Source organism: Passer domesticus, chromosome 2 (assembly GCF_036417665.1).
Source record: "Passer domesticus isolate bPasDom1 chromosome 2, bPasDom1.hap1, whole genome shotgun sequence".
In the NCBI taxonomy this organism is placed as follows: domain Eukaryota; kingdom Metazoa; phylum Chordata; class Aves; order Passeriformes; family Passeridae; genus Passer; species Passer domesticus.
This window is the reverse complement of record NC_087475.1, coordinates 31,290,860-31,316,183: the sequence shown is the minus strand read 5'-3', so window position 1 is coordinate 31,316,183 and position 25,324 is coordinate 31,290,860. Positions and strand designations below refer to the sequence as shown.

The following is a 25,324-nucleotide window of genomic DNA, read 5'->3' as shown; positions in this document are numbered from 1 at the left end:
GTGAGTGGCTGCATGCATTAGTTATCCCCCCCTGCCCCAGGACAAACATACTTCTGCTCAGAAAGAGTCCATCACACTAGAAGTAAACACAACCACTGTGAGTGTTTGCTGAGCTCTTACAGCTCTCCAGAAACCATCATCTTCTCAGGCCTGATAAACATTGCAGCAGTGGGTAACCACACACCAAAGCCAACATGTCTCATGGAGAAACAAGGTATCCTGGGACACCAGCATCCAGACAGGATGAGTGCCACCCTCAGGGCTGGGACCCAACTGTACAGCACACAGCAAGCAAAAAAACCCACACATTACACCACAGGAGCCAGGGCAGGCTCACCATTCCACACCCAAAGAAGCTCATTTGAGTTTAGGGTCAGGTGGGCACAAGGTCACAGCCCTTCCCAGCAGAGCCACAGCCCTGTGGGCAGGCTTGAGAGACCACCCAAGACCTCTAACCTGGATGTTGTCTAATGAATGTACCCTCATCCCAACGGGAGCTTCATCTCTTTTAGAGCTGTACTTGAGAAAAGCTCTATTCACAATATTCCCAATGAAGCAACAGCTATCTGTTGCCTCTGTAACTGAGAACTGCTTTGGAGAAATAATAATAATTAAAAAAAACTAAACCAAAAAAAACCCAAAAGAAACCACCAAAACACAATGCCAAAAGCACATCCTCAAAAGACAATTATTTGTCAGTGAAATCTAGCTTACTTTAACTTCAGGCACACAGCTTAAAGAGTCTGTATGCCTGGACATAAGGAAATGACTGCAGTCCTCCCAAGCACAGTCCCTCCAGAGAGTATCTCCAACAGCGAGAGAGCAGCAGGTGCAAGAAAAAAGGGTGCAGAAAGCACATACTGCACAAAGAGACCCCAAACCCAAGTAAACAAAAGAAAACAACCCCACAAACAAAGCAATCCTGCACGCATATATCATATATTTCAGTTTAATGAACCTAGGAGTCCAGACAATCAGAAGACTAGTTAGAAGAGAAGCGATGTCAGAGAGGAAGCCCACCTCTGACCCTCACACAAATGAAATTCAGAAAGCTGGGACAGAAGCCATGAGACAACATTTGGACAATACTTGATATTATGATGGCTGAACAGTATAAAGCTTGGCACAAGAAACGATCCATCTGGAAACAAATGCTTTCTTTCAAGCAGCTTGACATGTGCTTGCTTTGAAGCTGTGGTAATTAGATAGCTTACAATAATGGAGGATCTATTACAATGTCTATAGCAGAAAAAAAAAAGGCAGTGACTTTGTATAATACGGCAGAGATCACATCTCAAGAGGACTGGAAGGATCAAATAGCAAAGCTGATTTTCTTAAGAACAAAAAACCCCACTCAACCACACCTGAATCCATAGCAGACTGCAGGAGTGAACACGGGAGCAGCACCGCTGCTGTGTGATAGTTAAGGACAAAAGATGAACATACTCACTACAAGTATGAGTTTATAAGACTAACTAGTTCAACTGGAAAAAGTTGACAACTTGAAGGCATGTAGACCTCTTCCCAGGCCTGAAATATGTACCAGACATTCCAGATTGCACCTGAAATGTAATTCAAGAATTGAAGCACCTCAAGAACAAAAATGTGAATCAGGAGATCACAATCAGAATGAGCAAAGTGATAGGAAAACTTGCTTTAAGATTGCATCACACAAAGCTAGTAGCAACAAACAGAGTAGGAAAGTATTCCACAATAAACACCAGTAAAAAAATCCCCACACACTGAAGTATGTGTACTGCCAAGAAACCTGGAGTTTTACCTAACTTTATATCACAATTGTGTAATCAACGTGTTCATGTGCCTGCAGTCGCTAAGAAGAAATTCTAATGATATCCAGACCCTTGACACTCAATAACAATAAACTATCATTTGGAGGTTGTAAAAATCACTTATGTTCTCACAAATTAGAAGTGTGTTCAGCCAGGAGCAGAAGAAACAGAGGGGACAACCCATCGCAATTTACAGATTCCTCACAAGGGGAAGTGCAGGCCCATGCACTGATCTCTTTTCCCTGGTGACCAGGGATAGGACCTGAGGAAACAGCATGAAGCTGAGTCTGGGGAGGTTTAGGTTGGATTTTAGGAAAAGATTTTTCACCCAGAGGGTGGCTGGGCACTGGAACAGGCTCCCCAAGGAAATGGTCATAGCCACAAACTTGACAGTTCAGTTTGGACAAAGCTCTCAGGCACCTGGTGTGACTCTTAGGGCTGTCCTGTGCACTTCAGTCACTCATATGCTAACATTTAAACACTGAACAGTTAGAAAATAGATGAAGGGGTTTTCTTCCTTATTTACCATGATAGTTTGCTGGAAAACAAGAAGGCAACTCCAGCATGCGGAAAGGGAGTACCTGATGAACATGTGGCAAGAATTTAAGAACATGAGGCTCATCATACACAGCAGTTCAATTTGTGAGAAACAGCACCAGCACACACAAAACATCAAAAAAGATGATGGGCTGGGGACATGGGCTGCCCTTCATCAGCAGGAATTTGGATCCACTACAGGGAAGTTACAACATGTAAGCCTATGGCATTTGGATTTCAAAAGCCAGCAAGATACCTGTTATTATTTCCAATTACAATTTTATTAAAAACAAAAAATTCAAGTTCACTGACAGAGTGAGGACTTTCTGAATGGATTCCCAGGCTGCTTGGGAAATCACTCAATGCAGAAATAAGTACACTGCAAAGGAGTTATTTTGAGACCCTGATGCACAACAGCCATGGCTGGAGATTGTACTCCAGGGAGAGGAAGGAGAAAGACGCGCTGTGTGAGAACACCAGCAGCACACCACAGTCTTCCCTCTCCTTTCACCCCCATGCTGACACAGCAATAAGCAGAAACAACAGTGAGAAATAGTTCTCTAAAAAACTCTTCAAACATTAATTTCATTGATGAAATGCTATTCTCCCCAGCAGTAGGACCCTGAACCCAAAATATTAGGATACTTCCCTACTGAAAACTCACCGTATCCACCAGTGACCTACATTAAGCCTCTCCTCTCCCTCTGCTTCACCTTCCTTCTTGGGCTCCATCCTGCCCTACTTTAACAGGGATTACTTCAGCTAAACCACATAATAGTTTTATAGGGACACTCAGATAGGACTGAAAACTTGTCACATCTAGCTGGAAAGTGCAAGAAACAGCAGAAGTAATGGTTTTCACAGCTAGCACCAGCTGTGAAGAAATAGTATGTTATGCTATCCCCGTCCCAAACTCTTCCATCTCCAATGCCTATCATTAAGCCATGGCAAAAAAACTGAAAGTGAGTCAAGGACTGGAATAACGGTGAAATTGTTTCTCTCCACAGCAAAAGAAATTTTAAAAAAAAATCAGACCCATTTATCCCTGCATGTAACAGCTAGGATCAAGGAACACGATTTTTAGTCAATGCAGGGGAAAAGCTCATTGACAGAGGAGCGGCAGAGTTTTCCCTACACTTGTCTTTCAGAGACATTCACCCGCAGGATTTCATCAGTGTTAAAACGACGGAGGCTTTCTCCCCCATTCCTCCTCGATTAAACCGGACATCCATCACGCTGAGACCGGAGGAGCGGCGATCCCGGGGGATTTGCCGAGACGGCGGCTGTCCCCGGCTCCACGCCTCTCAGACAAGCGCGGTGCTGTACCACCCCCACCGCTAGCAGGGCAAACAAGCCGGGCGCACGCACGCACACATCCACTACTACAAGGCTACAACCGAGCGAGCAGGATCCACCTACTACTCGGCGCAGAACCTGAAAACAAGCTAGGTTTGATAAACTAAGCCTGCCATCGGTCTGGCAGAGGAAGAATGCAGGCATTTTTATTTAAAGCCAAGCTCTTCAGAGAACACCCTGCACACAGAAATCCTGCGTGCCAACAAAGAGGCTACGCTCAAAACACGAGGGGACCATCTCTCCAAAGCTAGACGTAGATCATCTTGAGTATTTTGCACAGTGCAAGATAAAGGGAATTTTCCGAGCCTTTACACCTCCTGATAGCTCATTAGGTGTTGTCAAAGCTTTCATCTTGCTGAAGGTGCAGCTGCACGTAGCTGAATGAATCTGATCGACACACTCATTTCTTCCAGGAAGCCGCGGCGCGGCTCAACACGACCACTACTGCGTATCCCACACTGAATGATGGCTTCCCCATAAATAGGAAAGCGGGTTTTCTAGAAATACTGCATAATGAGTCATCGGCAGCGAACAGCTAAACGCCAAGCACCTTCAGAGCAAGGACAAAAATACCAGTGGAACAAAAATAGCCATTCACTGGAGCGGGGGGCGGGCGTGAGGAGACCCGCTGGCAGCATTCCCGCTCGCAGCCTCCCCCAGGCGCCCTCTCCCACCATTCACCGCAAGCCCCCTCCCCGCCCGGCTGCGGGGGCCAGCCCGGTGGGGCGGCCAGCGCTGCCCCCGCCGCGCCCCCTCCTCGCCACCGGCGCCACTCACCCATCTCTAGGGCCTGGTTGTACTTCTCCAGGGCGGCCGGCAGCTCCTGGCGCTCCCGCAGCGCGTCGCCCTCGGCGCGGAGCCGCCGCGCCCGGCTCTCGGCGCCGAACCACTTGTGCAGCAGGTTGCCCAGCACCACGTTGACCCGCGGGCGGCCGGCGGCCGGCGGCAGCGCGGCGGCGGCGGGGGTCGGCTCGGCGGGGCGGCGCGGGCGGTGGCAGCGGCCGCAGTCGCCGGGCTCGGCGCAGCGGCGGCAGTGGGTGTGCCCGCAGTGCAGGGTCACCGGCTCGCACAGCAGCCGCCGGCACAGCGGGCAGGCGAAGAGCTCGGGCGGGCGGCAGCACGCCGGGTCGCCCAGACCCTCGCCCTCCGCCCCGCCGCCGCCGCCGGCCGCGCCGCTCCCCCACGGCGGGAGGCGCAGCTCCTTGTCGCGGATGCTGAGGGCGACGCTCTCCGCCAGCTCCCGCAGCTCCTCGGGCCGCAGCCGCGCCAGCCGCGCCGCCGCGCCGTAGGCGTCCAGCGCCTCGGCCATGCGGCCGGCCCTGGCCAGCGCGTCAGCGCGGCGGAGGCACAGGCCCCGCTCGGGCTGCGGCAGTCCCGCCAGCTCCGAGCCGTAGATCTCGGCCGCCAGCTCGAAGTTGCCGCCGCGGAAGGCCTCCTCCGCCACCTGCAGCATCTCGGCGCAGGGTCCCCCCGCCGCCGCCGCCGCCGCCCTCGCCCCGGCCCCGGCGGCGGGCGGCAGCGCGCAGGGCCCCGGGCCCAGCTCCATGCCCGCGCGGCGCCGCCGGCCCCGGGCCGCCCTACTCCATGCTGGGCCCGCGGCGCTGCCGACTCCGGCTTCTTCCTGGGAGGGGACGGCGACGGAAGGGAGGGAGGGAGGGAGGGATGGAGAGGGGGCGTGTCACATCGCTGCAGCAGGGGGGCGGCCCCCGGGAGGGGGAAGGGGGAACGGGGGACGGCGGCGGGGATGGGGGGGGCGGACCGGCTGCCGGTTTATGTAAGGGGCGAGTGGTTGGGTAAAAGCGCCCGAGGCCGGTGGACCGCCCGCCCGCCCTCCCCGGGGGCAGCGGCGGCGCGGCGGCAGCTCCGCTTCCCTCGCTGGGCCCCTCCCTCCCCCCGCGCCCGCTGCCAGGTGCCGGTGCCGCACGTGCCCGCCCCGCACGTGCCCCTGCGCCGCCGCGCCCGCACGTGCGCCCGGTCCGGCGGCGGCTCCCGGCGGGAGCGGGCTCGGGCTCGGGCTCGGGGGGGCTTCCGCCGTGCGGCTCCTGCCGAGCTCAGCCCCTTCCTTCCCGTTTCCTGGTGCCCGGCGTTAACCGCTTCCCCGCCGGGGCTGCCGCACCGTCCTGTCCCGTCGCCTCCCCCGTGCGCCGGGACCCCCTCGGTGCCCCCGGACGCGGTGTCTCCGCCAGCAGCACCGCACCGTGTGGGTCCGGGAGCGTTGTTTCTTTTTATTTCTCTAGTCCCCGAGAAAGCAGGTACTTGCTGTCTCTTAAATAAATAAATACACAAAAAAATAATAACATTTCCCAAACACCACAACTGTTAGAAAAAAAAAAATCCTTTTCTCTAAGTGGCAGCCTCGCCAGCACAGCTTGGGATCCACGAGTCGTGCTGAGCGCTGGCTTGTGCATCGGCAGCAACAATAAAGATAATGCAGCTGGAAGTTAGTTAATCATGCGTGAGTCAGAGAGGAATCCAACTTGCTCCGCAGGAATAACAGGAGCAGGGGAAAAAAAAAAAAAAAGTTCGGCAACGTTTATTTTAGACAGCTGTAAACAAACTGCTCTGAGAAGCGGAAAGCCTGTCAATCCAATGGGGAGATGCCCACATCCAGCTGCTTTTTGGGCTGCAGCTGGACAGCAGAGGGTATTTCTGGCTTTGCCTCTCTCCTGTTAGGCCTCCGGCCCCCAGCTAATCAGGAGAATCTCATTCAGTAACTATTGTACCAAATGGTCTTTATACTATGAAAGTGTATTGATTTTCTAAATAGTAAGGTATTAACTTTCTTTAGATGTATGTGGTTGATGTCATATTGCAGTCTGGCTTAAGTAAGCACCAGTATTCACAGTGGAGTAAGCATGACCAAAGGACCCCAGCAAGGAACAGGACCTTTGTTCCCCTGATCTTCAAAGGCATTTATGACAGATAAAGGATACCCAGGACTACCAATATAGGCCAGCCATCCCAGCACCTCTGTGAAACCCTCCTCTTATATAGATTAGAAACTGTAACAAGACTGACTCTGGGATGTCTAGATCAATAAAGAAGCAGGTGGATGATGGCTACAGAAGTATTGCTGGTTTTCAGAACAGTAATATGTTTGCACTAAGGTGCTCCATGACTTATCCATTTTTGCACTGTTCCTGTTCCTAACGGCTGATTCTTTGAGCAATGCTCACTACTCCAACAATTGTACCATCTTCCTTGGCTCAAGGCTTCTACCTAGGTGACCTTGGCATCCTGTTAGTATTGCGTCATTCCCCTTCTTGACATGTTCACTTGGAGTTAAGATGGGATGGAATCCCATTGCCATTTTATCTAAGTCACTTAGGGACATTATTCATAGCACAGAGGAGAGAAACACGTGGGCTGGTTCTATTCTGTGGTATCAAGGACAAGCCATGGAATCTTGGACAGATGATGAAAATGTGGACTCACTGCTTGAGCCACCCCACAGCATTATTCTCTCATTCCTATGACCCAATGAGGAAGAGCAGCATTTTTGCTGACTGCCCCCATCCCATTCATCTGACAATTAGGCTCTTAGGCTGGGAACTCCCCAGCAGCTCTCCTTGCTTTCCTGAGGAAGGAGACAGCAGGCAAGTCCATCCTGTCACACCACTTTTCCCCACGTGTTTTTGGACTGCTGTGTGATAAATGGATATGATTTGTGCTAACTAAATTGTAATTATATCAATATTTTAGAAAGCAATTGTTATAAAATAATAAAGGAAAAGTATATGTAATTGGTGTTACAAAGCAGATGGGCCCCTTTGCAGATGTTGTATGTGAAAAACAGGATACAGGATGTAGTATTGAGATAAGCAAGATCCCAAAACAGAATCAGCCTTGGGATGAACAAAGTTGGGACGATTCCAGGTATGGAATCTAAGTTGTAGTTTTATCTATGAAATAACAAGGCTTATTTACAATATAATGCTTATTTACATAACACAAAGCTTAGTGCACATGTGTAACCTGTAAAGTTATTCAGAGGACAGTGAGGAAGATGGTGAGCCTTCCTCTGAAAAGACCACCAAATGCCAGGACACCCCCTAACACCAAGTGGAGCGTGTGCTCTGCAGTATAGTGACATAGATTCTAAGAACTGAAAATAGGAGGGGATTTACTGAAAAATATTGATGAATATGTATTAGCATACAGTATACAAGTTTAGTTTGGATTAGTTTTGTATGTGAGGCAGGGTAAGAAACCCTCCCCATACCCCAGCCAGTTTTGTTTATGCTCTATATGAACCTTAATTATAATTAATCAGTGCCAATTTTTTTGTATATGCTTGGTTATATTTAATATACTTGATTGTATTAATTTATATTAAATTGCTGATCAATTAAAATTGCTGCTAAATTCAATTTTGTTGTTTATAAAATTAGACATATAGAACTTCATTCATAACAATAGTAAGGTATTAACCTTCTTTAGATGTATGTGGTTGATGTCATATTGCAATCTGGCTTAAGTAAGCACCAGTATTCACAGTGGAGTAAGCATGACCAAAGGACCTCAGCTAAAGCAAGGAACAGGACCTTTGTTCCTCTGATCCTCAAAGGCATTCATGACAGATAAAGGATACCTGGAGACTACCAAGATAGTACCAGCCATCCTAGCCCCTCCAGCACCTCTGTGAAACCCTCCTCTTACTTTCATCATAGATTAGAAACTGTAGCAAGACATAGATTAGAAACTGGGATGTCTAGATCAATAAAGAAGCAGGTGGATGATGGCTATAGAAGTATTGCTGGTTTTCAGAACAGTAATATGTTTGCACTAAGTTGCTCCATGACTTATCCATTTTTGCACTGTTCCTAACAGTTGATTCTCTGAGCAACGCTCACTGCTCCAACAATTGTACCATCTTCCTTGGCTCAAGGCTTCTACCCAGAAGGTGACCTTGGCATCCTGTTAGTATTGCGTCATTCCCCTTCTTGACATGTTCGCTTGGAGTTAAGATGGGATGGAATCCCATTGCCATTTTATCTAAGTCACTTAGCGACATTATTCATAGCATAGAGGAGAGAAACACAGTGGCTCGTTCTATTCTGTGGTATCAAGGACAAGCCATGGAATCTTGGACAGATGATGAAAATGTGGACTCACTGCTTGAGCCACCCCACAGCATTATTCTCTCATTCCTATGACCCAATGAGGAAGAGCAGCATTTTTGCTGACTGCCCCCATCCCATTCATCTGACAATTAGGCTCTTAGGCTAGGAACTCCCCAGCAGCTCTCCTTGCTTTCCTGAGAAAGGAGACAGCAGGCAAGTCCATCCTGTCACACCACTTTTCCCCACGTGTCTTTGGACTGCTGTGTGATGGCCCTGCATCTTCACCTGTCCCTTCTGATGGGTGGTGATTTGGGAGGCGCTGGCTCAGGGGCTGGTACTGAACGTGGCCTCCATTTGCTGCTGGGCAGGTGTTGTGCCAGGCTGGCCTGCTGCATGGCCCCAGTCCTTTCCTCAGCAATGCATAACAGGCGCTTCTAGAAGAGCCTCCCATGGAGTGAGGCTACTACTTTATTTAGCAACGTGATCAATAGCCTCTTGGCACACAGCCTCTACTTTTTTCCAAGACATTTATTTGCAAAGGAACAAAATTACCTCACTGCTGTTCAAACTGGCACAGCGTGCCATCTTTTCCCTGCTTCCCAGGAGCAGGATTGCTTGCCACCTTGTGTCTGAGCACACCTGCGTCACTCTTCTCCCTGATGTCTATTTTGGGGGCCGTGTTTTTTCACAGACCTTCTTGCTCCAGAACATGGTTCATTTGTACATCTGGCTGCACTTGTATTTGCTTTTTTCTTATCTGAGAAACAAAGCCACTTTAATGCAGCTGCCTTTTGCAAAATTGATAAGAATTCACTGAGCTGCGGATCTTGGAGGGATGATGAAAATGTGGACTCACCACATCAGCTGCCTCAAAGTATTAATAATTTTCAGGAAAGAATGATAGATGAAGAAACAGCAAGAACCAGGGGGAAAGAAACAAAAGTAAAATTATTAAAAATGTATACTTAAGAAGCTCATGCTTCTTACTGAAATTATCAGTAGTATGCCTACCACAGCAAACGTGACATGGGGACTCCAGCCAAGAAAGACCAGTGGAACAGGTGCCCCATGACATGGTCATGTGGTTTATGGCTTCTTGCTGGGCAAACTACAAGCAACTGATTGCAAGAGCCACAAAACAGAATGGATTTTACATAAAGGAACTGAAAGGTGACAGAGACACCAAGTTGATTTATAATTTTTATTTGAAGAAAAGCTGTGGCTGCTGCATAGGATTGAAATGTTGCCTACCACAGGAAATAAAGGACCACCTCCTGTACTCACTAAATCACTAGCAAGCAAAACTGCTTGAAAAAGCTCCATCACCCAAAACTGGCTACTCTGTGGAAGGCTGTTAGAGGCTCTCTCCGTTAGCAATATTATTTTCCTGTTAATAATGTGCTTCCCCTTAGGACTGGCCTCATCACGCACTCTCAAGCAACATGTAGAAGTCCATCCACTTCCCAAGGGGAGAATTACAGGTACTTACTCCAATGAGTCATGGTTACAGACTTCTAAGTTATCATGAGGTTTTCTTTAAGTTCATAGCCTCATTTTCAACTTCTTCCTTAGGCCCAGCTTCCCCAGGGTTTTCCCCAGGGTAGAATTTACTTGGAGCTTGAAGGGGAAAGGAGAAGATGAAGTAACTTTGAAGTGACAGCATTTACATATTTGGAGGGCATTTTTAATTCCTCTAACACTTTTCTGTTCCAAGGTAGTTTGAAGTATTAAACTCCAGTTTGTTTTGATGATTTTTTTTTTTTAGGAAATCTGTCTTTTATTGTTTCAGAATAAGTTAATTAGGATATAATCAATGCACAGGCACACACAGTTACCATGCTAAAATATTGCAGAAGTTGTAAAGTCAAAGACATGAAAATTAGGGTACAGTATAATTAAGTCTGTGTAGGCTTATTTAATATCTCCTTCATGCATTAACCTGATATGATTTTAATTAATTACATACTATATTCTCTACAGGATGCATGCCTGTCTTGGTTTAGTCACAGGAAAGAAGATAATTAATGGGCATCCAAAGTGTAATGTTCTCGCTGGTCACTGTGCAGTCCCCTTGCACCTTTTCATTTGTATTAGTCATACTTTGCTGCAGTAGCAGAATTATAAATTTCCTTGTGAGTTTTTCTGTAAAATTCAGGATACAGCACTGGAATATTCACAAATACGCACACATTTATATTTTCAACAAGAGTATGAGTCAAAAGGAATAGTTCACCCTCTGAGAGCTGGGAAATTGAGGTAGGTCCAGAGTGGCCACTCACCTGAGGCACTGGACTTAGTGAATGAAATTTCAGAATATGATTTTTCACATATGCAGATTATTTCAGAAGGCCATCTTCCCTGGGTTGGGCTGCAACTTGGACAGAGGTGCTGAGACTTCAGTCTGTGTTTGGGCCTCAGCTAGAACACTCTGCAAACAAGAGCTATACAATTAGCACCACCACCTCCCAAGGCATGATGTAAATGCTTTACACTTTGGCACAGAGAAAACCCACAGCAGAGTGCCGAATGCAGTCCTTCCAGCCAGCACTCAACTGCTTTCCTCCTTCCCTAATCACTGACTCATTTATTACAAGCTTTCCAGCTTTCAAAAGAAAAGGTCACTGTATAATTATTACTACTAAAGTCTTTGCCAGTTTAATGAATTTTCCCCAGCTGAAATAGTAATAGTGCATTTTTTTTTTCAAGAAAGCCTTCTTTCAGAAATATTTTTGTAAGAAAGTTGCAGGGTAGTGCCAGTGATGAAAAAGGTGCTAGGTAAAATCTACTTGATGTTAAACATAACAAAGGTCTTTCTTTTTCCCCAGAAGACATGTAATACATTAATCCAGCTGCTGTGAATTGCAGGAGCTCAGACTGTTTCTAGAGATTCTCATTTTTCTTTGCAAGATCCTAAAGAGGGAGATGGATCTCCTCTTTCCAGAGTCACACGTGTGTTGTGTACAAGAGATGATGTTACTCGTAACTACATCCTGCATGGGCTGATGGGAAGATTAAACAGCTTAATAATTGTCCAACAAATCATTAACACATCTTATGATGCAAAAGCAGCCAATTAAAGTGTACTACCGGATTCCTTTCCAATAGCTTCTGAGATAAGCACTTCTAAGAAAACCCCCTTCCCCAGCTATGATAAGAATCAGTCTTTATAGAATGAAAGTGTATTAACTTTTTCAATTTATGTATTAGTTCACATTATACACTGTATTCTAATGAGGTGGTATTATTCATACTTAAGCAAAAAAACTGAAGGACAGCCCAGTCCCAGTTGCTTCGCTTTCTCCCAGCACAGAACCAGGGTTTTTTTGGTCTTGTTCGTTAAACATCAGTTTGGATTTTCAGACTAATACACAGATATTTTCCACTGTGCTGGTTCACATACCTGAAGAAATATCAAGACCTGTGTTTCTCTCTGTTGCTGGCACCATCAGGGCCTTTTTCAGGCACAGGGCTGAAGCAGGATGTCCTCTTGATGACTGATCTCTGTCCCACTTTTGATACCCAGGATCAGTTTGCCCACTGAGGGGAGGGGGTTCTGTAAACAAATCCATGGTGAAATTGGGTGAAGTTATACTTGTTTGCAATCCCTGTCTGAGCTGTGGCTTAGCAAAGCACATCTCACACTCCTCTGAGCTGCTGCAGATGCTGAAGTGCAGCAGCACCTGGCCAAGGCTGAAAGGCAATAGCCAGGTGCATTTACCCTGCATGGGTGGAAAGCACTGTCACCCTGCCTCATGTTGCACCAGGGCATCCTAAAATTCAGTGAGATGACACAGAGCCTGGCAAGGGACTCTTCTGGCATCTGGCACTGAGCTCATTTTAAAAAGCAGGATAGCATGTTGCAGTTCATGGCATTCCAAATCCCCTCTGGTGCCAGCCATCCACAAGGGTGGTCATCCAGTTGGATGGTAGGTGTCATCTACGTGGGGACAAGAGACATCTGCTGGCATCTGGGGGCCTCTTCCATTTCTACAGCCCTGCGCTAACATTTTTTGGGGAGATAGTGTCCCTTGGAAACGTGGCTGGGGAGAAGCTTTTCTCAAGCTTCTCTCCCCGTGCTGCTAGGACACCATTAAGTTCTCAGATGCTTTCTCTTGTCCATGTCACACTTGACTTTTGAGTACATATAATCTTACATCTCTCTTTTCAAATGACATGTTTTTCACCTTGTTCTTTGGCTACTACTGTTAGTTGGAAAAGTATCCATTGAAATGAAGCATTTTTAATCCATTTGATAAGCAATTCCCTGTAGTTCTACAGTGTTGGCATGACACCACATGCTAGCAAGTCTTCTCTGAGACTGTACTCTGGAATGAGTTTTCTAGGAGACTGGAGGACATTCTGGTGTTGCGTTTGAGCATCCTACTTGTGCTCACAGTTTCCCATGCTCTGTGTGCTGAGGCTAAGGTACTACCTTTATTAACAGAGGTGTGAGGGCTTTCATTTAGGGAGTACTGCCTGGGATTCACTGAACGGAATGCTGGACCTCAAGCACAAATTTCTTTCACAACTTTGGAATTCTTGTTCAGTGGCACTCTAGTGTGAAAAAGGCAAATAACATCAGTTAGATGCATACATGAGATACTGTTTTGCCCGAAAGAGATTTTCTTGTCCTGTTTTGATTGCTTCTTTACTGTGAGTCAGCCTATGACACATTTTCACGAAAACTCCCAGACATTATGCTAGCAAAATTAAATGTGGGTCAGATGGGAAAAACATTGTGAGGAGCTGACAGTGTTAAGGCAGAGGAGTTCTTACATGTTCTTACAGATGGGGAGCAGTACCATGCCTTGTTTCTCCTGGAAACAACTAATTGCTGTCTTCACGTCTCCACTCAAGGAATGCTCTGGAAGTCCCTGCTGCAGCTACCAGTGATTCCTGGTAAAGTGTTCAGTATGGATCCCTCACAGAGGACCTGTCACCTTGAGCCACATTACTCTCATCAGCTCAAGCACTAGAAACCTCTCAATGACATCCCTGGTACTAGGAGTCTGGCAGTCTACAAAATGCATAGGCAGGTTGGATGACAAAATTTGGAGAGAGCACAACTATAACGCCTGTTGTTGTTTTTGAGCCAAGAACAGACAGGACAAGGCAAGTTTTCATCTCCTAAGAAGTGAGTGTTTGTCTGTTTTTGTTTGGTTGGTTTTCTGGGGGGAGAGGCAAGGATTGGAAGAAGAGTATAGTGGTTTCTCATATTTTAATTAAAAGCTGATTTTGGGTCACCATAGCAAACTGCTTCAGAAGCCAAGAAGCCAGGCAAGATGGACTGAACAAAGCTATGGAGGAATCTGAGGGGGCTTCCTTCTCAGGAAGAGGTGAGGCAGTAAGATAACCTGAAGGAGAAATAAGAGAATAACAAACAGAAGGGGAGGAGATTTGAGCAATTGACTAATAAATGAGCATAATCTGAAAAGAAGCCAGAGATGGAGAGCAGGCTATGCAGTCATATGGGAACAGCATGGCTGAGACAAGCAAAATATTACAGGAGTGTGAAGAGACATGAGATCTTGTTTGGAAAATGCAGGGCAGGCCAGAATAAAAATATTGAGACAAAACCAGAACATTAGGATCTAACCATATGAAACCACGATTACAGGTCTGATGTATAAGAAGTACACTGATGATTGTGACCAAGTGGGCTAGCCAAGGGCTAGGTACCCACCAAGGAGCATGAATCTGTTTGTGGGGAGTTAGATGTGGGCAGAACAAAGCTAACAGCTGAAGCTGTGTTTGGGGCTCACATCACTCAGAGGGGCATTGGAGAGGAAAGCTCTTAGGGACAGCACTCTTCTGCCGTAAGATCTGAAAAAAAAGGGAATCAGAAGGCAGTGGTCCCAAGGTCTCCACACAGGACAGGATGTTAGTGAAAAACACATTGGGTGGGTAGGACACAAAAAATACTGGAGTGACCTAAAGCAGAATTAGTGGCACACTGATGGCGTCTGGAGGTGAGGGGTGGCAGACAGTAAGGGTAGTCCTGTGCTGTGTGACAGCTGCAAGAAGTGATGTTTTCCACAGAGGCTGGTAAGAAGCTGAGGGGAAGCATGAGGAAAGGGTAAGAGAAGGCAGGAGATTAGAGGCTCAGTCTCTAGGGAAGGAGAGGCTGAAGAAGGCAAGAAATTTTAAGCTTCTACAGCAGCCGTGGGGAGATGAAACAGAGCAGGCTCTTTCAAAAAGCTGGCATGTCTTCTCAAATGTTTTTTAGCTTTGAAGAAATAAGCAAGATTCCAAGTGGAGACATTTTGAGCAAAAAAGACTGGATTCAGCTACAGGACCAGAAGGATGGAAAAAGTAGAGGAGGAAAAGATAAAATGCTTACTTAGATTTTTTTAAACCTATGTGAACAGAATTAATCATTAATTACTGAAGAAAACAAAATCACTTAAGGGAGCTGGCAGACAAAAATAAGGTTATGTGCATGCAGGGTGTCTCAGTTGCAACAATGATATCCTTTATGCTGCTTTATTCACCATCCAGATTCATTGGGTGTTATCCAGCTAAGAACCGATTAGTTTTAAGACTGATACAGATCTAAAGAAGCCAATAGTAAAACTTCACAGGATCATCCCCTTTAATGAAATAGCTGAACACATCCTTGTCTATAAAAGAATTGCAGAAGCAATATGTAGGTATTGGCTCCACCACAAACAAATGGATATTTTGTGAATCACTGTCCAGGAGCTAAAGAACACTGGAAAGTGAGTGCTTGTGTAATAATCACCATCTCTCCAGTTAAAACTAATTATTTGGAAAGAAATAAGACAAGAAGGGAAAAATACTTCTGTAATTAATTGCAATTGCAGTGTGTTAGCTGGCATGCAAGAAAATATTTGTACACATAAAGAGTTCAAAAATAGATGTAGAAAGTTTGTTGCCATTTTCATTCAAAATATTTTTAAATAAAAGCATCCATGATTAGAATGAATAAGAACATATTAAGAATGTCTTCCGTCAAGATATTTAGAATGAGGTCTCTGAAAATTGTTAAGGTTTCCAGTGAAATGTACTCAGAACAGCTAGCAGAATCATGCAGAACCAGATATGGCTTTCAAGTGCTTGTGGAGATTATACATAAAGCACATTTTTCTATCCATATGATATAAACAAAAATGTGTTGCTTCCAGTCACAGAAATACATGGTACTTACTTTTGAGACCTATAGGGTGGTTTATTTTAAATGGTCATCCCTATAAATACTGGGGTATTTATAGGGATAGCCACAGCTGACCTCTAAAGCCAACCATTAATTTACTGATTATTACATGAATGGATCTTTTTCCAGCTTACTCTCAAGCAACCCATGCACAGTACATACTCTACACAGTCTATCTGAATTCTCCCTGCATACATACATACACCTATTCTCTGGTTTTATTAAACTAGTAATCAGCAGACTACACACCACTGATTTCTTCCAGCAGTCTCTTCTTTCCAGACTGCTTGGCTTAGATCCTCTGTAAACCTTATTTAGATGGTGTCTTTCAGTGTCTTTAGTTTTCTAAGTGGGGCAGCCTGCCCAATCCTTCAATAAAGCCAGCAGATTTCACATACCACAGAATCAATGCCAGCTAACCAGGTAAAGTAGTACAGGCAGGTGTCACTGATTAATTACAACTATAGTCAAGGCTCATTAGATCCAAGGTGTGCCATATCTCACCAGGCAGTCAACTGGCTCACTTGAGCCTGTCAAATTGGTCACTTAGACTCTCAGTGTCTGGAAACCTAATCCTCTCATCTCTGGTCTGTCAGGTCAGAGAGAACAAACAACAGTGCTGTTAAGTGTGAATAGATGAAGGTGATTTGCAAAAGGATACAGACTATGCAGCTACAAAATTAAATGTCTTCTGGATACCATGCCAGCGGTTTAGATTTACACCATGAGGAAATGAATGAGCTCCTAATACCTCTCTTTATAATTCCTGGCTCTGTCAGCTTGATTTGATTCTTAAAGCAAATTTCTCTTGATTCCACATATCATGGGGCCAACACACAAAGTCAAAGAAGTTGAAAAGCTGACTGTGCTTCTGCAGTGCATGCCAGGAACAGAGCCTTGTTCCATGAGAGTAACTGGAGTGGCAACATACATGAGAATACTAGGCTATAAACCCCACTGCTGGGACAAGTCAAGTCCCAGTTCTTCCCACCTCTAATGAGTCCTCTGGTAAGGTACTGGATCCTACTGGCATCTGTGCCAGATCAGATATCATATCGAATCTCCTGGCTGTAGTGAACTAAAGCATCCCAAATCTGAACATATGAAGTCTGAAGAAAGTTTAGAGTAGAAATTAATAATAAGCATTTAACTGTGGTGATGATAATGGAAGGTAATTACCTGTGAAGGTAATAAAGACTAAGACCTTTTACCAAGAGCTGTGATGACTTCTCCATCAACAAACTTTTGTAAATTCAGGTCAGATTCCTTCCTCCTCCCATTTCCTAAACATGCACCTGTGGTCAAAACAGAGTTAAGCCAGGAGTACAGTTTTATGGCTGTGTAATACAGAAAGTCAGAAAAGATGACTACAAAGTCTGTACAACCTATGACTCAGTCTAGGCCACAGACTAAATACATCTTAATACATCTTTTTCCAAGCTTCTCTGCACTCATTCTGGTTAGAAGTCTCTCTTGGAGTTGTTTGCCCATGTTTGGATGAAATTTCACCCAGGGCTTGCACAGCAGCATTAATATTGCCCTGTCTTCACCAGAAATCCCCATGTACATGCCTAAATAACAAATAGTAGGCACAGGAGTGGTGACAATGCTTGACTTTGTGCCAGAAGATCTGCGTAGAAGCATTCGCAGCAGGGCAGCTTAAGGGTATTCTGATTTAATTTAGAACTCAAGCATAATTTTTCTTAATTAACAGAAAATACTCTCTTTGTTTCTAAAGTCTGACCCTGGCCTCCTCCCAAACCATAAAATGACCAAAACCCCTCATGATAGGCCAAATAAGCAATAATGATGTAAACTAATCATTACGCATTTATAAGGATTTTCTCCATGCACATTTCATTACCTTCACACAAATACCTTATGGCTTCTGCAGCTGTAGAAGGATTACTAACAGTGGTTTCCCTTCCCAGCATACACTGAACATCCCAGTTGCTATGTGGGTGTCAGGCTTCAATCAAGGCAATGTGTAGCAGCAATCACACACTTACTGTGTATCTTTGAAAGGCACAGGACACGCACAGAGCCATTCAGGTGTGCCAGAGGGACTGCCCTCCAGTAAAACTGGGTCCCATAGCCTTAGTGCTCCAGGTTAAAAGCCTCCTGGTGAGTCAACAGCATGAGCTGTCAAGCCAGAGGAGCTCCCTGACAAGTGAAATTGCTGTTTGTGTTCTGCCCAGCACGTCACACCCTGTCTATGTTACTTGGAAAACAGCGTGTGAGCAGGAGATCACATGGCCTGGGCTCGAAGGTGCTGGTGGAAAACAAGGTAAGGAGGTCAAGAGTACAACCAAGCTAACTTTGTGTCTCAAAGAGGGGATTTGGAATGCCAGGAATTCTACAAGGTGTCTGGCCTGCATGCCAAGGGGTTGAAGAAAGTAATGTTAATCAGTTGCACAAAAAAGTCTGGCAGAAGACTGGATCACTACAGGGGGATGCTAAATCCACACTTGAGGAGTTTCTATTCAACAGGACTCATTTGGTGTTCACACTCATGTGAGGAGCCCAGTTTTCATGCTGCATGAACAAGACATTTGAACAACAGCATCAAAGGAATGGCCAGTAAGAGCTTTATTTCACTGACCCCCACTCATGACTTCTACAAAGGCATGCTCTGGACAGTCTATGACTTCATAGCCAACATTAATACCAGAAACCCTGGTCTCTAGGGAAATGTGCTTGCTAATTCTGGACCCTAACTTGTCCCCTCACATCTATGTGTTGTGCCTGGCTCTCCTCCTTCATGGCTGAGCAGCTTTTCTCTGCTTAGTTTTGTCCTTCAGAGCATGTTTATAATATGACACTACACAGAGAAAGACTGAGAAACTCCTCATGTTTTCTTTTTCTAGCCAGTAATTGCTTTCTCAAAAAGTAAGCCAGTGAGATGGAGCAATCTGGGTTTATAAGTGGACAGTTACTGTACAGCAGCCTAAAGAAAACATACAAATCCATTTTGGACTGCCAGCTGAGGTACCTAAACCCAAGTGTCCTATTGAGGCTCCAGCCTTTTCAGACTTCAGTCGCAGCTGTGAGCAAACAAGGCTTGTACAAGTCATAGCTGAAGGTTTGCAGATAAAGAATGAGGAACCTGTAACCAGTGACAGGATTTGTGAGACTCATGGTTTGGTCACATAATTGGCATTATGCAAAACTTTTGTGGCAACTGCTCACAGATTACAAGATTATTCTTTTTCTTTATGCAGTTCTCCCCTCTCTCAGTACCAACCTCCTGTTTTCTGAAAGAGGTAAGAAAGCAGAACCATAGGTATTTTACTTCAAGACCTGCTCAAGCCAGGAGCCTCATTTTTCCAGTACAATGAATGAAACATTAATTCTGTGGAAAAAACAGCATGTGACAATGTCACGAGAATAACTTCTATGCTAAGAAGTGTGGGTGAGAAGAGCATGGGGGAAGTCCCTAATATTGGTATTTCCCAGCCTTTTGTACCAACTGTTGCAAACTTGGCAATTACCAAATGTAAATTTCTAGACACCAGCAAAGAAAAAAAAAAAAAAAAAGGGAAAAAGCAAAGCAAGTCCCATCACCCTCAGGATCCTTTCCAAGTTCTTACATTGCAAGACTTCTTGCACAGTTAATCCTTTGCTTTTACTCCACCTCCCACCTTGCTGGAATTCACTACTATTATACTTCCCTCCCAAAAGCTTCCTTAAGTGTTCATTCTCCTTATTCAAGCCTATATGCTGAATTCCCCCGAATTATCCTTGCCCCTCCAGTGGCTCAGTGGGTCTAGCACCTGAGGCTGCAGTAGGCTGCTGAAATGAGGAGCAGTGATTGACGGAAGAGCCCCCTTCACCATGTGCAGGCCAGCACAGGACATACCCTCTATAGAGGATTTAGCCACCAAGCTCTAGGACTTCACCAGGTTGTGTGGCCTGTATTCTTCAAAAGTTTGCCATTTTCCCAGTGGTTCTATCCCACAGACAGCAAGAGGACATTTCAAACACCAGAGTGACTTCACATTCTCACTGAATTTTAAATCCTTCATCCCTTGCAAGACACCAGTGTAGCACAAGATTTTTTTCCATCAAGGGCACAACACAACCTAAGTAACTTTACTTAAGGGTATTCTCAGACATCACAAAACCACTTTAGCTCTTCGGTATGATCAGCAAAATCAGAAGTAATGAAAGCCAGAAGTTTATAAAGAAAGCATTTCAGAAACCTAATTGCACCTGGCAGTATCAGCTCTACAGCCTGTAAAACTACCTACCTCAGCCAAATGCCCTAAACTACTTGTAAGCTCCTCCAAGTAGAAGATGGGGTGATCTGCCCTTGCAGAACTCATCTCAAGTAGCAGATGTTAAACAAAGCAAAATTCAGGTAACTGCATGGAAGTCCAGGTTCCCTGACACTCTGCCCTCTCAGGTGGAGCAGAGACTACACTAGATCTTTCTGTGCCTTTAGCTCAAGTGAAATGCCTAGCAGACTTAGTGTGTTTCAGAATAATACTTTACAAAGAAAGACCTCAAATATATGTTAAAGTTTCAGATGGCAAATCAAAATACTGCTCACAGTCTAGAGTATTAGGTTGCTCCAGATTGCAAGTACACCCCTGATGATTTGTGTGTCAGGGAAAAATTAAAATCATGCATCAAAATCAGCTCTTGACAATATTCTGTTTTAGCTGTAAGCACTGGCAGCCAACATGCTAAGTTCACTCTGCATGATTGAACTCAGAGGTTACAATTCTCTTTTACAGGTGTTTGCTGATAATAAAGCCATAAATATTTTAGTTCTGCTCTGTCTCCTACAAGAACTTTTCACATTTTCTAAACATGTTACAAATACCTCCAGGACTTTGCCTCATACCAAAAGCTTTGTTTATAGGGCTCAGTCATCAATAAAGCTTATTTGGTGTGCTGCCCCCCCCAGCGATAGCTTCATGTCTAACAATGGCAGATCCCCATTGCAGAAAAGTGCTCTTTAATCTCCTCTTCAGGGACAGGAAAGAGGAGGTGGATTGAAGATTCATGATTCATTTTCTAGAGGAGATAGCTGTTGGAGTGGGATCAGCAGAGCCTGCAGCAGTGATGCCTTGCAGAGGTCCTTCTGAGCAATGACATCTATGTGCACTCTGCCACTCTGACAGTCAAGTCAGTCTGGCCAGTTAGAGATGGGATATCTGGATTTGGAGTCTGATTGCAGCATGCTGTCCAACTTCTCCCTTGGCTTACAAAGGGAGAGAGACCAGGGATCCCAAAAACTTTAAATTAAGAATTTATTCCATGAGACTCTTTACCTCCCCACTTATTTTCTACCAAGTCACTTCTGTTTGTATCAACTATCAACTCAAACATGGACAGGGGCAGCACCATAAGCTTTCCACGGGAACTATAAATCTTCCATTAAATGTCAAGGAATTGATACTGTGCTCTTGGCTTCTTTCAAAATTTGACATTTCTTTTACCATCTCCAAATGTGATTAAGAAGTGCTAAAGAAGAAAAGGGGGCAGGAGATGGCAACATCTCCCCAGATATATATAACCCATGCCATGGCATACAAGACTGAGCTGAATCTATGTGGCTGTGCAAAATCAGCTCCACTTGCCTCTGTGGATCCTTCTTCTCCCGGTCAGACCACCCAGCACTCAGCACCAGCCCTGCCCTGCAGTCTTCACAGCCACAGCTCACGGGGCTGAGAGAAGAGATGGGACCTGGAGGATAGCTGGGAGCTGGGGCTGTCAGGGGAGACCATCCTACCTGAAAGCAGATTGTAGCCAGCTGGGCATTGGTCTCTTCTCCCGTGTAACAAGTTACAGAACAAGTGAAAATGGCCTCAAGTTGTGACAGAGGAGGTTTAGAATGAATTTTAGGGGAAAAAATCTTCACCGAAATGGTTGTCAAGAACTGGAACAGGCTGCCCAAGAAAACAGGAGAGTCACCATCCCTGGAAGTATTTAAAAGCTGTGTAGCTGTGGCACTCATAAACATGGTTTAGTGGTGACCTGGCAGTGTCAGGTTAATGGTTGGACTCCATGACCTTAGAGGTCTTTTCCAACCTGAACAAGTCTACAAAGTCAAGGCCTCTGCTGCTTGAACAGGCAGTGGCATAGCAGCCTGTTATTATTTTGCTCCTTTTGTATATACCAAAATGACAACACACAGCCCCAGGGTAGGAAACCTCCTCCTATTTTCCAGCCTCAGCTGGCTCCTGGCCAACTCAGACTGCACTGTCTTCTGGCTCTCCTCCTTCTCTGGATGTGAGATTCTCTCGCTACTTCATCTGTCCCAGTACGGGTCTTGACACCTATTACACCCCATTCTGCTTTCCTAGGCTGAACAAGTATGGACATTCAAACACCAGCAGCTCTGCAACTCTGCCGGCTCCCCAGAGTCACAGCCGACAAGAACTGGAAATGGAGTCAAGGCAAGGCCTCTCCACAGCCTTAGTCACATACTCATATTTATTGGCCACTCAGTAGCGCGGCCAATACCAGAAATACTTACCTGGCTGTATCCAGAATCAGGTGGTAGCTTTCTCACAGCCACGTTACACTCCTGGCTGGTAGTTCTTCATGAAAGCCTTCACACTGTCCTTCTGGGGCACCCACACACCAGTTACACACTTTCCAATGCAAAGTGCTTAAACCTGAAACAGTTTCAACTAGAAGCTGCAGAAAAAAATTCCCACAATAATAAAGTTATGAAGTTTCTGCCAATACAACTTTAGAACAGGAGGGGAGTACACAAGACAAATCTACCATGCTGTATTTTAAGATCCAAATCCACAAATAAGAGGATTACAATAAAAAAACATTGCTATCTAATGAAGTTATTTTCCTCTGACTGGAAGCAATCATATGACAGATCCTTACATGGAGACAGAAACAATGCACCTAAGTTGTTTTCCATCAGAATGGCATTTCCAAGGATCTATTAAGTCAACTCTAAACCCACAAAAACCAATTACAATTTACTACAGTACCTTGCTGTCACACAGAGATGCATTTAAACAGCATGCTAAGATTAAAAACTGCTGCTATCACTGGTCATCTTCCAGACAAGTGAAATCATGTTTATACTCTCTGGTAGTCAAGAGAATTAAGGAACACACTGTTACTGCTCAGAAAGGGGAAATAACACCTTTGCTCCATCTTTGCTATGCAGTACTGTAACACTTGATGGAACAAAGGTCTCACCTATGAGAGAGAATGTTCCCTGATTCCATCAGAGAAGAGCAAGTGTGTACAAGCATGCAACCAAGACACTGAGAAACGCAGCTACACCACACACCATCCTTCCTGTAAGGCCAAGAACCTATGTCCTAAAAGCTGTCAAACAAGAGTATACAGGACGGAGCTAAAGGTTTGGAACTGTGAGAGGGGGTGTAGAAGCCCTTTCCTCATGCTGCTCCTTCCTTTCCTGCTGCAACCCTGTTCCTAATCCCTTTCCTCTTAAACATTTTGAAATCTGTAGCTTTAACCACAAACATGTACCCCAATGGGTTTTACAGCAAAGAACTAGACTGAAAAGATAATGAAAGCAGATGCTGTAGATGGAAGCAGCATACAAATGAAGGTCTGCTTTTGAGTCCTGTTCCCTCCAGAGTATTTGCGACTCTTCTTGATCATTCCCTTTTCACAAGTACAAGTGCTACAGCATTGCAAAGAACAGTCAGAAATCAAAGAAACTGAGTAAGGGCACAGCCTGTACTCTTAACAAAATACAGGGGAATGAGTGCAAAATAAGTGGATCCAAATTTAAGCTTTGTGATATGGAAAACTTCAAATTTTACTTGCCATAAAACCTTACTGGGAGTTACTCAAAACATAAGAACAAAGATGCCAAATATAGAACAGTGATAATTTTTCCCTAAGTGGATTTCTGCCCAACACATGAAACATCTAAGAAGCAACCCATGCAATCTTAATGTTTCAGTCACCATTGAAGTTCATTCATGATTGATAAAAACTGCCTGTATTTTTCTTGTGTTTCTCAAAATTATGGAGAACATTTTGTATTTCCTACAGCCTCTTCCACGCTTCTGACAAGAGAAGAATGATGAGTCCTACTGCGGTGTATCATCTAAAGACCTGTCAGGACACAGGAAAGAAAACTGAAGAAAACAGACAGGCTGCAGAGAACAAGAAAAAAAGATGTTCAAGAGAAAATGTTCCTATTTCTTAAATCACAGCAGGTGCCTAACCCTTGGTTGTTGAGAGAGCTAATTATCCCCCAAGAGCTTTTTCTACTTGTATGCTTTCACTACAGCTATGCATTTTTCCTAGATGAGATCCACTTACTTAGGCACAATTGGGAGCCTAGGCTAGCTTCTCAGTATTAAATCACTTTCCAGAGCACATATAGATAGATGCCCTATGATCGTAGTTTACCTCCCCACTTGCAGATTTGTTTTGGTCCTGAAAACTGCTCATAAATTATTTGTGCATATCCAGGGCAGCTGGCATGTTTCTGGCAGTAAGACTGGGTACTGCATTTCCAGGGGTGCTGCCTCCAGGATTATTTTTTCATTATTTCCTTCCCACCTTTTCTTTTTCTTTCCTCTTTTCTGTGATTTCAAACAGATACCCACAGCAGATGCCTCACACTTTCAGCCTGCTGTGTGCATTCTGTCCCATCAGCATCTGCTCCTCAGACACCTCTCAGGAAGCTTCAGCAACTCTCCTTCAACATGTTCAGCATCTCTGGAGGCCTTAGAAAAACTGCCCATGGCTTTTTTCAGTATTGCTCTTCCAGACTTTGCTCTCCTTGGGTTTACCAGTGTGGAATGTCTAACAGCATGGCTCCTTTTCGTGACTCAAAGCAAACACACACATCTTTGTTCCCTTTCACTCTTGCCCGGATTGAAAGTGAAAATGATGATTTTTCATCAGGAAGCCCCAAAGAGCACCATTTTCATGCTTGCACCAACCAGTTGTCACCAGCTCCATGTCTGCAGGCTTAATGCTGCTCTCTTCACAAGGGAAATGTCTCCTGCTGCATAGCAAAACAGGCTGCAGGCCTTTCGAAGCTGCTCTGGTGGTGAAGAGATGAGTCACCTCAGCTGCTGCCACACGCAGGAAACCAAGCTGACAGCTCAGCTGCACACAACTGCATTAAACGCACAAAAATAGAGATTTATACAAGGCAGCACCAAAGCTGGCTGCACACATCAGTGAGAGCAAAGTCACTCCTTTTCCAGGAGGGAGGCACTCCGTTCACCAGCCCAAAGCAGCAGGCTTTGCTGCTAATAGGATCATTTCCTTCTAAAACCTTCCCCACGGCAGCAGCCCAGGAACACGCACAGCTAACTTAGGCTGAAAGGGAATTTTCCACCATCCACAAGCCTCTTTCTACCTTGCATAAATCTTCTCAAGTACAGGCCACAAAGAATCCACACCAGCTCTGCAGATGACATGTAACA

General features: G+C 45.2%; 1 protein-coding gene across 2 annotated transcripts in view; it reads right to left on the bottom strand.

Annotated features, from left to right (window-relative positions):
- The window catches only part of LONRF2 (LON peptidase N-terminal domain and ring finger 2), a 34,476-nt gene extending 28,770 nt beyond the window's left edge, over nt 1-5,706 (bottom strand). Inside the window, exon 1 of one of the 2 annotated variants that reach the window (XR_010355787.1) lies at nt 4,461-5,706. Coding sequence is in view for 1 of the 2 variants with exons in the window: in XM_064408081.1 (XP_064264151.1) it covers nt 4,461-5,229 (769 nt within the window). In the remaining variant the exon portion in view is untranslated. The remainder of the gene's footprint in view (nt 1-4,460) is intronic. The other variant, XM_064408081.1, reaches the window with a different exon arrangement.
- Between the last annotated feature and the right edge of the window lie 19,618 nt (nt 5,707-25,324).